The sequence below is a fragment of the Zootoca vivipara genome, chromosome 1, assembly GCF_963506605.1.
Source record: "Zootoca vivipara chromosome 1, rZooViv1.1, whole genome shotgun sequence".
NCBI classification, from domain to species: domain Eukaryota; kingdom Metazoa; phylum Chordata; class Lepidosauria; order Squamata; family Lacertidae; genus Zootoca; species Zootoca vivipara.
In genome coordinates this window covers 128,928,439-128,943,120 of record NC_083276.1, presented here as the reverse complement: position 1 = coordinate 128,943,120, position 14,682 = coordinate 128,928,439, and the positions used below count along the sequence as shown (strand labels likewise).

The 14,682-nt window shown below is 43.5% G+C and overlaps 1 protein-coding gene across 1 annotated transcript in view; it reads right to left on the bottom strand.

Moving 5' to 3' along the window:
- Positions 1-12,454, bottom strand: part of UNC80 (unc-80 homolog, NALCN channel complex subunit) — a 133,878-nt gene extending 121,424 nt beyond the window's left edge. Inside the window, exons 1-2 of the mRNA XM_060282245.1 lie at positions 12,337-12,454; positions 9,143-9,191 (exon numbers count right to left, since the gene is read on the bottom strand). Coding sequence (XP_060138228.1) covers positions 9,143-9,191; positions 12,337-12,428 — 141 coding nt within the window. The 5' untranslated portion in view covers positions 12,429-12,454. The remainder of the gene's footprint in view (positions 1-9,142; positions 9,192-12,336) is intronic.
- Between the last annotated feature and the right edge of the window lie 2,228 nt (positions 12,455-14,682).

Genomic DNA, 14,682 nt, shown 5'->3' with positions numbered 1-14,682 from the left:
GTCAAAACATTTTCATGTGCTTGGCACTGTCCTAAGATGTTTTTGTGAAAGGATAATGCCCAACCATTCAAAGTGCTGGTTTTGACCTTTAAAGTTCCAACTTATTTTTACTTATTTATTAAAATTGCATACCACCCTTCATCCAAAATAGCTACAAAATACCTAAAAAGACAAAAACTAACCAATAACCCCTTCCCCTCAGTGATTTTGAAGAACCACTTATACCAGTGATGGGCAACCTTTGAGCTTGGTGTGTCAAAATTTGCCAAAAAACCGAGCATTACTCGGGTGGTGTGTCACTTCGAGAAAAAAACCATAATTTCACGATATTTATAGTTTAAATAACAAAAATGTATAATTGTATAAACCAAAAACTAATTATTTAACCAAACCAAAAAACCCTTATTTATCACAAAGTGCCCAGAGTTGTTGAGCTTTTTGGGCGGAGCTGCGAACCTTTGGAGGTTTTTTGGGGGGGATGCAAAAGTTGCTTTGCTTTTTTGGCGGGGATGCCCCAAAGCCGCTGCACTTTTTTGGGGGGAAAGAGAACAAAAATAAATGACGAATAATACCTTCGTCTGCTAAAGCGCCAAAAAACCCAGCACAGAACGGGTTAAAAATGAACGCTGTTACACCCAATCATAGTCTGCAGAAGCGCCAGAAAAAAACACGGAAAGGGTTGAAAAACCAATCTCTGGCTACCAGCAACAGCAGAGAGAACAAATGGGGGGGGGGGGACAACAACAACAACAACAACAGCTCGAATGGGCCGATGGGGCGCGTGCCAGCAGTGAGGGCTCTGTGTGTCACGTCTGACACGCGTGTCATAGGTTCGACATCACTGACTTATACCCTTCTTCAAGGCCTGTCTATAAGGCCAGTTTTGTTGGCTGGCACAAGAAACAGGCTTTTCTGTGGAGGTCCCAGATTATATAACCTCAACTCTGCAAATTTTAAAGCGGGTGTTTTAAACCTTTTTCTTTTTTTGGGGGGGGACTAGCTTTTTCCTAATCTATGCCTTTATTTAATGTGTGAGAGCTGTTTTAGAATGTGTAGCATTTTAAAGTGCTGAATCTGTTCTGCCTGCTGTTTTATTTATTTTTAACCAGGCTATGTTTTTAAATTATTTTGTACTGCCGCCATTTAAATTGCCTAGTTTCGTTTTCAATGGTATTGTGTTCATTGATATGTAAAGCTGTCTTGTGTGGGCAACTTCACAAAAGGCAGCTTATTTTTGATCATCCAGACCTGGAGGAGCATACGGTGGCAGTTCAGGGCTATATCAATCACTGCACAGATACTGTCACAGTAAATAAATACACCCGGGTTTATCCCAATCAGAAACCCTGGATGAACAGAGAGGTCCAGTGCCTGCTACGGGATAGGAACAGGGCTTTCAGGCTTGGTGATGTGCAGCTTTACAGCACCGCAAGAGCTAACTTGAAGAGAGGTATTTGACGGGCAAAGGTGGACTATAAGCAGAGGATTGAGGATAACTTTAGTAGAAATAACACGAGGCAGGTGTGGCAGGGGATTCAGCAGATTACCAACTACAAACCAAACCTTGGTGCCATTGATTGTGACCCTACATTGGTGGAGGAGCTTAATCTCTTCTTTGCTCGCTTTGAGAGTGAGCCACCAGAGACAGCTGTTATTACAGCTACCAGCATAGAGTGGCTCCTAATTTACTGTAGAATAGCATGAGGTGAGGCAGGTACTGGGGTCGGTGAATCCAAGGAAGGCTGCTGGCCCTGATGGCATCACTGGACGGGTGTTGAGGGGCTGTGCGGACCAGCTGGCGAGGGTCTTTACTAAGATACTAAGGCCTTCTCAGTGGTGGCACCTGCCCTGTGGAACGCCCTCCCAACAGATGTCAAAGAGGAAAACAACTACCAGACTTTTAGAAGACATCTGAAGGCAGCCCTGTTCAGGGAGGCTTTTAATGTTTAATAGATTACTGTGCTTTATTTTTCTGTTGGAAGCCACCCAGAGTGGCTGGGGAAACCCAGCCAGATGGGTGGGATATAAATAAATAAATTATTATTATTATTATTATTATTATTATTATTATTATTATATCTTCAACAAGTCCCTACACCAGTCTATTATCCCACCCTGCCTGAAGTCGTCAACTATTGTTCCTCTGCCAAAAAAATCCACAATTAGTAGTCTGAATTAGTAGACCAGTTGCACTTACTCCGATTATTATGAAGTGTTTTGAGAAACTGGTACGGAGTTACATCATTTCCTGTCTTCCATCGACATTTGACAACTACCAGTTTGCATACAGGGCGAATAGATCCACGAAGGATGCCATCACTACCACTCTCCATGCCGCTCTGTCCCATCTGGAGCAGCCGGGGAGTTATGTGAGGCTTAGGTTCGTGGACTTTAGCTCTGCTTTCAACACTATCCTCCCCCATAGACTGATGTCCAAACTAGAGGCGTTTGGACTTTCTAACTCCATTTGTCTCTGGGTTTTGAATTTTCTGTCAGACCGCTCCCAGAGGGTTAGAGTAGGGGCATATATGTCCACAGCCCTTAGCCATAACACCGGCTCCCCACAGGGTTGTGTGTTGAGTCCCCTGCTCTATACCCTCTACATGTATGACTGTACAGCTATCCACTCTAGCAACAAAATCATCATGTTTGCTGATGACACCACTGTGGCGGGGCTCATTTCTGGGGGGAATGAGTCCGCTTATCGGGATGAGGTGGAGCGGCTCTATGGTTGGTGTGGAGATAATAATCTGGTCCTTAATACTGTCAAGACCAAGGAACTGGTGGTGGACTACAGGAAGAAAAAGGCGGACATTCAGCCCCTGTATATTGGCAGGGACCAGGTGGAGAGGGTGGCTGTATTTAAGTTCTTGGGTGTTACCATCGAGCAGAGTATGACCTGAAGCGTGAATACCACTGCTCTGGTGAAGAAGGCCCAGCAGAGAATATATTTCCTCCAACTTTTAAAAAAGAACAAGCTGAGCGAGAGACTGCTGGTGTCCTTCTACCGAGGCTCCATAGAGAGCATTCTTACATACTATATCTGTGCTTGGTTTTCCAGCTGCACAGTCATGGATAGGAAAGTGCTCCAGAAGGTCATAACCACAGCCCAAAATATTATCGGTCATCCTCTCTCATCTCTGGAAGAACTATACAACTCCCATTGCCTTAAAAAAGCAAATAATATTTTACATGATCCATCTCATCCTGGATATACCATAGTCTTTTTGCCTTCGGCCAAGAGATACAGAACAATTAGATCAAGAATGAATAGATTAAAAACAGTTTCTATCCAAGAGCTACAACCACCTTAAATGCTGTAACTAAATAATATGATCCTGGGGAGTTGGAATGGGTGTGTATGTATGTGTGTGTGTGGCTGTAATTGTGTTTTTATTTTGTTTTTTAATGGGATGGCATTCAATTTCGTTGTACTAGGCACAATGACAATAAAGTATCTATTCTATTCTATTCTTATAAATAAGTTTATAAGTAAAACAAATCAGACTTTGATTGAAAATCGGCCTGTCAATGTTGAAATTTTGATTGCTAGCAATTGTTAATACCGGTAACCCCCCAAAAAACCTTCAGTTAAAGAACAGCTACCAGGAAGCCACTGTGGGGTAGCAAAAATGGATAAAGGTAAAGGTAAAGGGACCCCTGACCATTAGGTCCAGTCGTGACCAACTCTGGGGTTGTGGCGCTCATCTTGCATTATTGGCCAAGGGAGCCGGCGTACAGCTTCCAGGTCATATGGCCAGCATGACAAAGCTGCTTCTGGAGAACCAGAGCAGCACATGGAAACAGGGGCGTAGCCAGGATAAAAATCGGGGGGGGGGGCAAGGGGCGGGCCAAGGGGCGGGGGGGAGGGGCCACAGCGGGGCAAGGAAAGCTCCCTTCTCCCTTGCCAGCTTTCCCTCCTCCCCCTCCGCGATCGGCAGGGGCGAGGGGGAGCCAGGATCAGCCCGATTTCGGGCTGCTCCAATCCCCTCCTCCCCCTCTGCAATCGCTGGGGCAGGTGGAGGGAAAGCCCCAGAGCCGCGCAAAGTGGTTGCCTGGCTTTCCCTCCGCCCGCTCCACAGCCAGCCAGGGAGAAGGGAGATGGCACCGGGCGGGCAGCAGGGCAGGCTGGTCAGCGGCCCTGCTTCTAGGGGGGCAATTGCCCCCTCCTGCCCCCCTGCCTACGCCCATGCATGGAAACACTGTTTACCTTCACGCTTGGATGGAGCGGTACCTATTTATCTACTTGCACTTTGATGTGCTTTTGAACTGCAGGAGCTGGGACCGAGCAACGGGAGCTCACCCTGTCGCAGGGATTCGAACCGCCCACCTTCTGATCAGCAAGCCCTAGGCTCTGTGGTTTAACCCATAGTGCCACCTGTGTCCCAGCATTAATGAATAAATTAACATAAATCAATGGTCTCCACAGGCGCCAACTCCTAGGGGCTGAGGAGGCTTTGCCCCACCAATAAAATATTTGAGGGGGCTACCCCCCCCCCAAGATTGATGGGCATTGCCATTCAAATTGTGTGTGTGCACCGTATCATGTGATCAATTATGTGGAGTGGGACTTACCTGCCCCTCCACTCTTTTATTCAAGTTGGCACCCCTGAGCCTCACCTTATTTCCTTTAGGAACAAATTTATAAGGTGTAATAGAAAAGAACATTTTGAGCTTACCCACACTTAACTTTTGTTCAGCAATTTCTTTTAACACTTCATGATCGAACTTTTTTTTTTTGTCCCAGAACTTTCCCCATAAAACGCTGCTCTTGAAAGCTGATTTAGAGCAAACATCAATTTTCGTTTTCCATGGTTTGTCGTTTGCTCTGATTGAGCCTTAAAGAGCAGGTTTTTGCAGGAAAAACTCTGGGGTAAAAATAATCAGGGTGCTCGGACTCAGAGCTTTAAATCATGATTGTGCCTGGAAAGAGTGGGGGAAAGTAAGTGTGGACAAGCCCTTTGCTTGCTTTTTAAACACATGATAGCGTGTTTGAACAAGGCCTTTCATTCATGCAAGGATCTCATATAATAATCAGCAGGGAAAAGAAGCAGTACTTGGTTAAGAAATTTGCAGGACATTTTTAAACTGTGCAATGTCACCATGGATAGCTCAGTTGGTTGTTGATAATGCCAAGGTTGCAGGTTTGATCCTCATAAAGGACAACTGCCTATTACAGGGGGTTGGACTAGATGATCCTCTATAATTCTCTGAAAGACTTATTTTGTATATGTCCTTTCAAACCACCTGTGCCACTTTTTAAGGTAACAATGAAGTGCCCGGGTCCTAAATCCGGCATCCCCAAACTTGGCCCTCTAGATGTTTTGGGACTACAACAACTCCCATCATCCCTAGCTAACAGGACCAGTGGTCAGGGATGGTGGGAACTGTAGTCTCAAAACATCTGGAGGGCTGAGTTTGGGGATGCCTGTTCTAAATGTTTGCCTGCAGCTCACTGGTATAGCCCAAGAGTGCCTCACCCAGTCAATGGAAACAATCAAGCCCAAATTGAAAGTGGTTGTCCAGTTGATTCCAAGGGGACTAAATTAGTTAGGTGTTTATCACTCCAGCTGATTTCAATGTGCTTAATCTGGGGTTTAGGGGTGGAGATCATGTTGCTCATTTTCACTCATCTTCAACATAGCAACAACACTTAACTCTATGTCCATTGAAAGCAGAGTTTACAAGTAAATGCTTATGGGGGCCTGGACAGACTGTTTGTGAAGTCCTCTGGGTACAGTGAGTTGTGCATTAACTGGCAAGAGAGCACTATAGGGTAATTGCCAACGGTTTGATTTGTGGTGAAAAAGCAACCTTACATAGGCAGCTTCTTAAAGGGACAGTAACCCTATTGTGTATGTGGGCACTATTTAATGAAACAGTAACTAAGTGAAACCACAAGCATTATAAGTAATCCTTTAAATAAACTTCACAGTATTAATATTGCAAGTAAGCGTCAATAAAGTTGTAATGTATTGTTTTAAACAGATTACTGTGGTTGGTTTTGTCCCACATTCATCCACAGCTACTGAAAGTTTAACTATTATAGGAAAACAGGAAGATATTGAGTTATATGGTGGCCAATGAGACAAAGTGAGAAAAAATATCTATATATTTTGCGTTGGGTTGGGTTGGAAAGTACAGCATTAAAAGTGACCTTCAAATACAGCACAATACATCAACAAATTCAGCAAATACAAAAGGGATGTGTCTAAAAATAGTGCACCATTACACACTTCAATGGCTTCAACTTGGCAACTCAGATTCTAAAAATACACGGGACACTATTGAATTTTATAAGACTGTTACAATCTTAAATGGTAAAAGAAATGGACTTTGTTTCCTTGACATTTAGGAAATTACAGTGTCAAAAGAACAAAAGACTGGAGAGCAGGGCAGAAAGCACTGACAGAGCCAGGAAGAACATTTCCACATGATGATATACAGCAAAGAGCTCCAATATCTAGCTTGGGAAGCATGTTTTGGATCTAGTTATGTTCTGATTGATTAAAAGAAAAGGCTACAGCAAGGCTTGTTAGTAGAGGGCTTGCTTCTGCAATACACTGGTAAGTCAAAAGCACGAGAGAAGAGGACACAACATCGACTATCTGTGCTCTAGAAACGCTTTGACACATTTTGTGGAAAGTTAAAAGTGTAGGTCCAAGTGGTCTGTGCCAGAGTCCTCACCTTCCCACCCCATCTCCTACATGCTGTGTAGTATCAAAGCAATATTAGCATAATGGAGGACTGCATGAATAATACTCCCACTGCTCCCTCTCCTCATCTGTATACTTGGAGTAGGGTAATGGATTGTGACTGTAAAAAGCAAGCCAGCAAATGAACTCCCTAAAAGGAAATTATGATTGTGTTTCAGTGGCATTATGAACGAGGGGAGACCATATTTAGTTAAGCTAATGGCTTACTAATAAGAACATAATGGGAGCAAATTATGAGAGCAAATCACAGGAGTTGTTCTCCTGATAGCTGGGACCCTCTCTCCAACATTTGGAGTACAGTACAATGTGTTTGAGAAGATTATGTCATCCAGGTGGTGACTGGAAGCAGGATGTTTGGGAGCCAGTCTGCAACTTGAATGGACAGGAAGAGAGAAAAATTCAGAGAGTGAGAGTCTGGGTTGTTTGAAAGTAAAGCACCTTGAGTTGCAATGGTTCTCCCCAGAACTCTGAAACATGATCAGCAGATTGACTGCCTCCTGTAGGAGTGTCTGTCTGATTTTGTTTTTATATGTGGAGAAGTGTGAAGACCAAAGGATAACTTAATTTCAATTCACTAATCAGTCCAGGGTGTGTGAATCAGGTCGGTTTGCTCAAAAATGCAGATTGAAACAAAATCCTCTGCTGTGGAAGCTAACTGGGATGCTTTGTGCTGACATGCTTGGGGAGGAGTGTTTGATGTGGAAGAGGGCACTGAAACATTAATTCCCACAACCCCACATTTCAGCCATGTGAAACAGTATAGCATAGCAACAGTTGTGAATTTTCTGCTTGTACCTGTCAGAATTCAAGAACTTTGAGAAAGTGGGGGAAATAGTGTTTTCTTCGCATGATATATACAGCATGAGCAGTAAATGATTTATTTGCTTTGCAGGAGTGATTCAGTAAATCAAGGTCATATGCTAGAAGAAAAGAAATGGGTCATATTTCTTTGAGGTAGCATTTGTAGCTGTGCCAACTGAATAGAAGAGCATAGGGAGTCAAAACTCGTGCATCAAGCTATGTCTGATGAGGTCCAGCAAACACAAGGCATCACCATCTGCATCAGTGCCAATGTGATTGACATGAGGTGCTGATATCCTATATTAGCAAAAGCCAGAACCAAAAGGCTTCAAGAACGACTGAGTTCATTAAATCATAAAATGGTAGAGTTAGGAGGGACCTCAAGGGTCTTCTAGTGCAACCTGCTGCACTGCAGGAATCTCAACCATAGCATCCCTGACCGATGGCCATCCAACCTCTGTTTTAAAACCTCCACTGAAGGAGAGTCCACCACATTCCTAGGGGGCTGTTCCACTGTCAAACTGCTTTTACTGCCAGAAAGTTCTTCCTGATGTTATAAAACGTGCCTACCAGCCTTACTGACAGGGATTCTGCAATGGATATGAGCACACACCCTCTGCAATGCATCTTCACACTGAGAATCTCATATGTCAGAATTATATATATAGATATTTCTCAATGAACTGGGGGGGAGGGAACAATGTAATAATTAATTTTAAAAAATGGTTTCATAAATTCAAAGATAAATACTGAATCAGCTCACATCACAAATAAAGAAAAGCACGAGAAGCAAATACACAAAACAATGGAATAGCTTTCTATGATAATCAACAATGAGGTGCGATCACAACACGGTTTACGTATTGGAGTAACTTTTGCAGAATAAGTGGGAAAGAATTTTCTTTTCTCACTTTTCTTTCTACTTTTTTCTTCTTCTTTTTTCCCCTTTTTCCTTTAAGGGGAAAAATTATGATAAATTATCCCAGAATAAGTGTTAGTTTTACAGCTTTTGGTTGCTTTTATTGTATTATTATTATTATTATTATTCAATTTATTCTATGATTATTATTAACATATTTCTTATTTTATGTTTTCTCTTCAAGGAAGAGTTGGGTTAGGGAGGTCAACGAATATATGTAAACAAGTTCCTTTCTTTTCTTTTCTTTTCTTTATATCTTATGAAGGAAAGAGTAAAATAAGTTTGAGTGAATGGTTTCTTCTGAATATATTAAAAGTGCACTCTTTCCCATCAGAAAATTTGAATGTAACAGAACTCAATATAATATATTACGTTGTAATGTCTGTATGACGTGAAGATGTAAATATATGAAAATGAATAAAAAGTAGATTAAAAAAAGAATCTCATCTGTCAGAATTATATTGATTTTGCCAGTACACAATAATTGAAACTTTTTTGTATAAAACAACTAACAGTGTAAATCATGATAATAAATTTACTGTATATAGTAATATTGGTTTGTACTTAGCTACTTTTGCCATGGTAAGGCAAGTGCTACATTTGGGCCATTGAGCTTAACAAATGTCTGCCAGTTTCCTTTACTAAAATTAAAGAAATGCATGCAAATCTGTATATATATATACATATAAAATTGAAAGTCACATACCACACATGAAGCTTCATACTGTTTTCCCAGTTTGGGCCTCAAAAATGCACTGAGGGGAGACAAAGAAGCTTGTCAAAGGAATGGTCATAGGTACGTAACACAATTAAACATGCTGAATTACAATGAAGGTTACAATGGTAGAATTACTTATGACATTGTGGCTATATAAATAAATCACATGCCAAGGTCCCAAGGAAACTGCATGTTACAAAGCTGGCAAATAGCCCCATGTGGCTGCATCTGAGAGATTTCTGCAGGGGCTACAGTAAATACTAGAGATGGAGGGATTTCCCTTTCCAACAGTAAATACTAGAGATGGAGGGATTTCCCTTTCCCAACAGTACATGGTATATGTCAGGGTGGGGTGGGCTAAAGAAAAGCAAGGGACACCCATTCAATCAGAGGCTTCAATTTTTGGAGTCTCAGGGTAAATATGTGCAGTGTAGGTGAGTGGACAGCAGCAGTAACTCCCTCATAACAGTCATCCAGCATCATTGGGAGGCCTGAAAAAAGTTTATGACAGCCTTCCCCAAGCTGCCATCTTCTTTAAGTTTTTGGACTACAACTCCCGTCAGCCCCAGCCAGCATATGGAGGGCACCAGTCTGCAGAAGGCTGGTTTAGGATGCTGTAGCAATGTGGGTGCAAGGAAAGGTGACTAGTACTGGGATCTAATGTGAGGTGGAAGCCATTGTAAAGTCTCCTCTCCATGCCTAAGGCATGGCCTGCTCTGTAGGGTGAGTCCAATAATAAAAAAGCCATGATTGTATTCATGCGAGAAGAAGATAATGCAACACTTGAACAAACTTAACTGAAAAAATATCAAGAGTTATAGGGTCAGATGATACCAAAAATGTCCCCTTTCCAAACTCACACAATACAGTCCCCTGCTTCATTTAATGCCTGGGGCCCAGGTAGCTGAAGCACCAGCGTCTTGAACATGAACTTGCCTATTGGTTAATTTCATTTTCTGAAGTCTTGCGATGGGTGCCTCCTTTTTCAGAGGTGGTGAGGGGGTTCTCCTGGGGCCAGTTGGGGGGGGGGTGCCCCTGTCTGTATAACACTCTCTCTAGGGATGTTCCCCAGTCTCCTTCACTATATTTTATTTAAGCACCAGGTACAAACAATTCCATTTATGAAGGCCTTTGATGGACTATAATTATATAGTCCAGATGGCTCAGTATATCAACTCCCAGCTCCACTAAAGGTGTGGAGCAAATGAAACGATGAACAATATTTTTTTGAAGTTAATAAATATTCTATACTATATTCATAAATATATTAAACATTATCCAGTCAAAGTGAAAAACTTTTCAATCTTATTGATTTTAATGGATTATTTAATGATGTGTTCAGAATCAGATTTATCTGATTGGAAGCAATGGGATGTATAAGTGATACCAATTGTAGTTATATATTTATATATTTACACCTGATGTTGCATGGCTTTAAAAAATTTTGTACTTTAAAAATTATAATTTAGCTTGTGTGTAAATCATACTGACATTTTCTATGCTTTATCTCAGAAAGTCTTCAGGATTCCATTTCAATGCTTTATCTCAGAAGGTCTTCAGGATTCCATTTCAATGTAAGGTGAAGTACTGTGAAGTATGGCAGTATCCCACCACTTTTCAAACAGTCTAAGTGGGGCAGGTATGAGCCAGGAGGTCCCTGGTTCATATCTTGCTTTAACCATGAATTCTTAGGTGACCTTAGTCAATAATGTGCTGTATTGGGGTAATGATAACAACTAACCATATAGGGTTGCTATTGTAAGTATTACTGAGATAATTGTGCAAAGTGCCTTAAACATGCTATAAATTGAATTAATTCATTATAATGTTTATATCCCTCCCTTCAATGCAAGCAAACTCATGATGAGTCACGTTCAAATAAAAACAATGAGTTGTATCCAATGCTAGTTGTACTGAGAGTAAGCCCACTGAAGTTATTAAATCTAAGTCTAATCATTAATACTTATTAATTTCATTGGGTCTCTTTTGAGTAGAAGTGCCATTGGTTTTACAACCCAATACAAACACATACAATAAAATCAGACAATAAAACAATAAAACTACCTCAACCTGAATAACTTAATTTGCTTCCTCTAACAATGCCAGGTATGTCAACACACAGCTCCACTAAAGGCCTGGAGGAAGAAATGGGTTTACATCTGGCAGAAGCAGCTAAATAATGCTGAACTTCAGGGGGAATAGCACTCCACCTCCAGGGTACAAGCACCAAAAAGGCTCCTCACTGAGCTAAAGCATCACAGGTGTCACTTGGTGATGGAATGGCAAGAAGAGCCTTGCTAGTAGGTTTTAAACCTTGAGCAGGAAAATATTGAGAGGCATTCTTTCATAGAACTGGGTCCTAAGTCATTCAGGACTTTGTACATAAACACTAAAACCTCAATTGGGCTCAGAAGCATGTAGGCAGCCAGTGAAAAACTCTTCAGAATTGTTCTCTGGTTCCAAGCAGCTGCAGGGGTCAACACACTGACCACCCCCTTTGTAACAACTGCAGCTTCTGAACAGTCTTCAAGGGCAGCCCCACATACAGTGCATCTAACCTGGAGGTTGCTACAGCAGGGTTTACTGTAGCCAGGCTTATTTCTATACAGGAACAGTCAAAGCTGGTGAACCAGCCTATTCCACAAGCCCAGCATTCGCCACACTCTGAAGCAAAAGCTTGTTGCTGTGCCATGGTGGCAGTGGGAAAGCAGCACGGCTCAAAGGCAGATGCATTCTGACGTTTGATAGCTTGCTTCAGGGGTTTCTTCTCCTGGATTGTGTTGCTCACAGTGACGACTGATGTAACCGGTTCTACAGACAACTGTGGCTCACCGAGGGAACTGGCAGAGCTCCTGTGCAGTTTTTGGGTCTGACTGCAGCTGGAGGACGGCATCAGGTGCCAAGGGAGGGGGAGAAAACGTGGAAGCACCTTAATTCTAAAAAACAAGCGCGAAGTACCCACTATAGCACGCAGCACTCTCATCAGAAACGGAAAAAGCCTCAACCCTCTTGATCTGACGGCGATCCCTTGGAAACAAGCGCCATACAGCCAGACGCACACACGGCTCCCTTTTGCTGTTGCAGGACTAGCAGCAGCAGCAGCAGGAGGCACTTGCTTAGGGGTCGTCAGCCGTTCCATCCCCAGCGAGGCTTCGCAGGTAGCGCCCCCTACTATCCCTTACCTGGTTTGCCTCCATAGGAAGGTCTGGATGGGCAGCGGGACCCCTCGGCCGCTCTCCTGGTCATGGCCTTCCGAGCTCTTCCTCTTCACCATGGTGCTGGCTCGCCTGCCCGTAACAGCTGCTGCTAGCCCATCGCTCGGCTCCGCCGGCAGCCTGCCCCTGCCTCCGGCTCTGCTGGTTGCAAAATGGCTGCAGAAGCGGCAGAAGCGGCAGAAGCTGCCGAAGCAGCCAAGCAAAGGGGGGAGAAAAATCAGCGCAGCTTGCCGGGAGGCGGCGGCAGCCAAGGACAAGAGGATGCCCGCAGCGCGCCTGGCGTGTCTCTCGCCTTTCAGCACCTCCCCCTGTGGACAGCGACCGGCGCGGAGCGACGTGAGCCTGATGTGCCAAGGGGACAAGGCGAAGCTGCCAGGCGGGCGAGGTGGGGGGGTGGGGGCGCCAGGCGCCGACCCCCACGGATGCCAGCCTCCCAACGCCACAATGCACACAGCTGACCCCGAGGACAGAAAGTCTGGGCGCCCCCTCACCTACTTATAGCCACAAACTGTTAAGTTCATCCCGCAAAGAGACCCAACACGTCATGACCCAAAGGTTGGGGGCCCCCACCCCCCGCGCTTTATTTCCAGTGAGTAATATTTCCCAGCCTTCGCTAGACTGTCGCAAGGTAATCGTCTACCTGCCGATCCGACCATATATTTTTTTGGAAAGAGGAGAAATAAATCAGATGCAGAAAGCTAGAAAAGTCAAGTAATCTGAGGTGTTTGTTTCCAAAGGAGGACTTCACTACCTTCAGGGTCGCAGTGTCACTTTTTTACTTTTTTAGAATGGGTCTACTTAATAGCTAGCTAGGGTAAGGAAAGAGGGTGTTCATGAAGGGTGGGGACATTATCCTGTTTCAGATCCTTCAAACACAGAATTGGATTTGCCCTAACTTAGGTCCCATTGATTCCAACTTTCTCTAGGTCAAGATGTTTATAATGACTTCATTGGGCAATCACCTCATTTCGCTGTTTGGATCACATTATAGGGCTGCTTAAGGAATTTCCCATCCAACTAAAAAGCACAGTTGAATTATTTGTAATATGGAATGAATATTATTACTATATTATTACTGAATCAAGAGCAGCTGCACATGTCCTAAACTGGTGCCTGAATGCAATCATAGGCTGGATTAAAGCTAATAAATTGTTGAGTCCTGACAAGAAGAAGAAGAGTAAGAAGAGTTTGGATTTGATATCCGGCTTTATCACTACCCGAAGGAGTCTCAAAGCGGCTAACATTCTCCTTTCCCTTCCTCCCGCACAACAGACACCCTGTGAGGTGGGTGGGGCTGAGAGACTTCAAAGAAGTGTGACTAGCCCAAGGTCACCCAGCAGCTGCATGTGGAGGAGCGGAGACGGGAACCCAGTTCCCCAGATTACGAGTCTATGCTCTTAACCACTACACCACACTGGCCATGGAAGTTGCATCACTTGGAGAGAAAAACTGGAATGGTGGGGTGGGGATTCAGAGAGAAAGGATTGGTCTTTTTGAGCCCCGCCTTGCGTGACCCCCTGCCTGGAAACCAATGTCCCCACTGTGGAAGGACGTGTATATCCAGAATTGGCCTCCACAGTCATTTACGGACTCATTGTTAAAACCGTTTTTATGGAAGACAATCTTACTCAGCTATGAGTGATCGCCAAAGAAGAAGTATAGGAAGAAGCACATGGCTGGCTAGAATCCTGAACAGGAGCATTAGGGAAGAAGCATACACTGCAACATTTTGTTGCAGGTCTTACTCACATGTGATTTATCTTTATTTTCCTGTGTGAAGTTACACACACTAGAGGGTGTCTCAGCTTAAAAGCAACACAGTTTTCTTTTTAAACAGCTGGGCATTTTTTTCTTTAGAGAAACAGAATTACTCCAAAGACAGGGCAAAATAATTTATTGACTTCATTGAAGCAACACAATTATCAGGATGAATAAACTGTCAAGACTGTGAGCCCAGATTAACCATCTGCTTTCCTCAACGAGGGACCAAGAAGTTCTCACAAAACGCTGCATCCCTGCATTTAGGGATAGCTCAACTCTTCCCTCCATAGCAACGGAACAAGTCAGTAACTAGGGGTGGGGCAGCAACAACAGACAGAATGCTACAAAGCCAGCCACAGTCCTCTGTGCTGCTGCACTTCACTGCATTTAGCACCCATTTCAGAAGGCAAACTTCGCCGTGTGAAATTGAATTAAAGGTAAAAGCAAAGGACCCCTGACAGTTAAGTCCAGTCGCGGATGACTCTGGGGTTGCGGAGCTCATCTCGCTTTACTGGCCGAGGAAGCTGACGTTTGTCCGCAGACAGTTTTTCC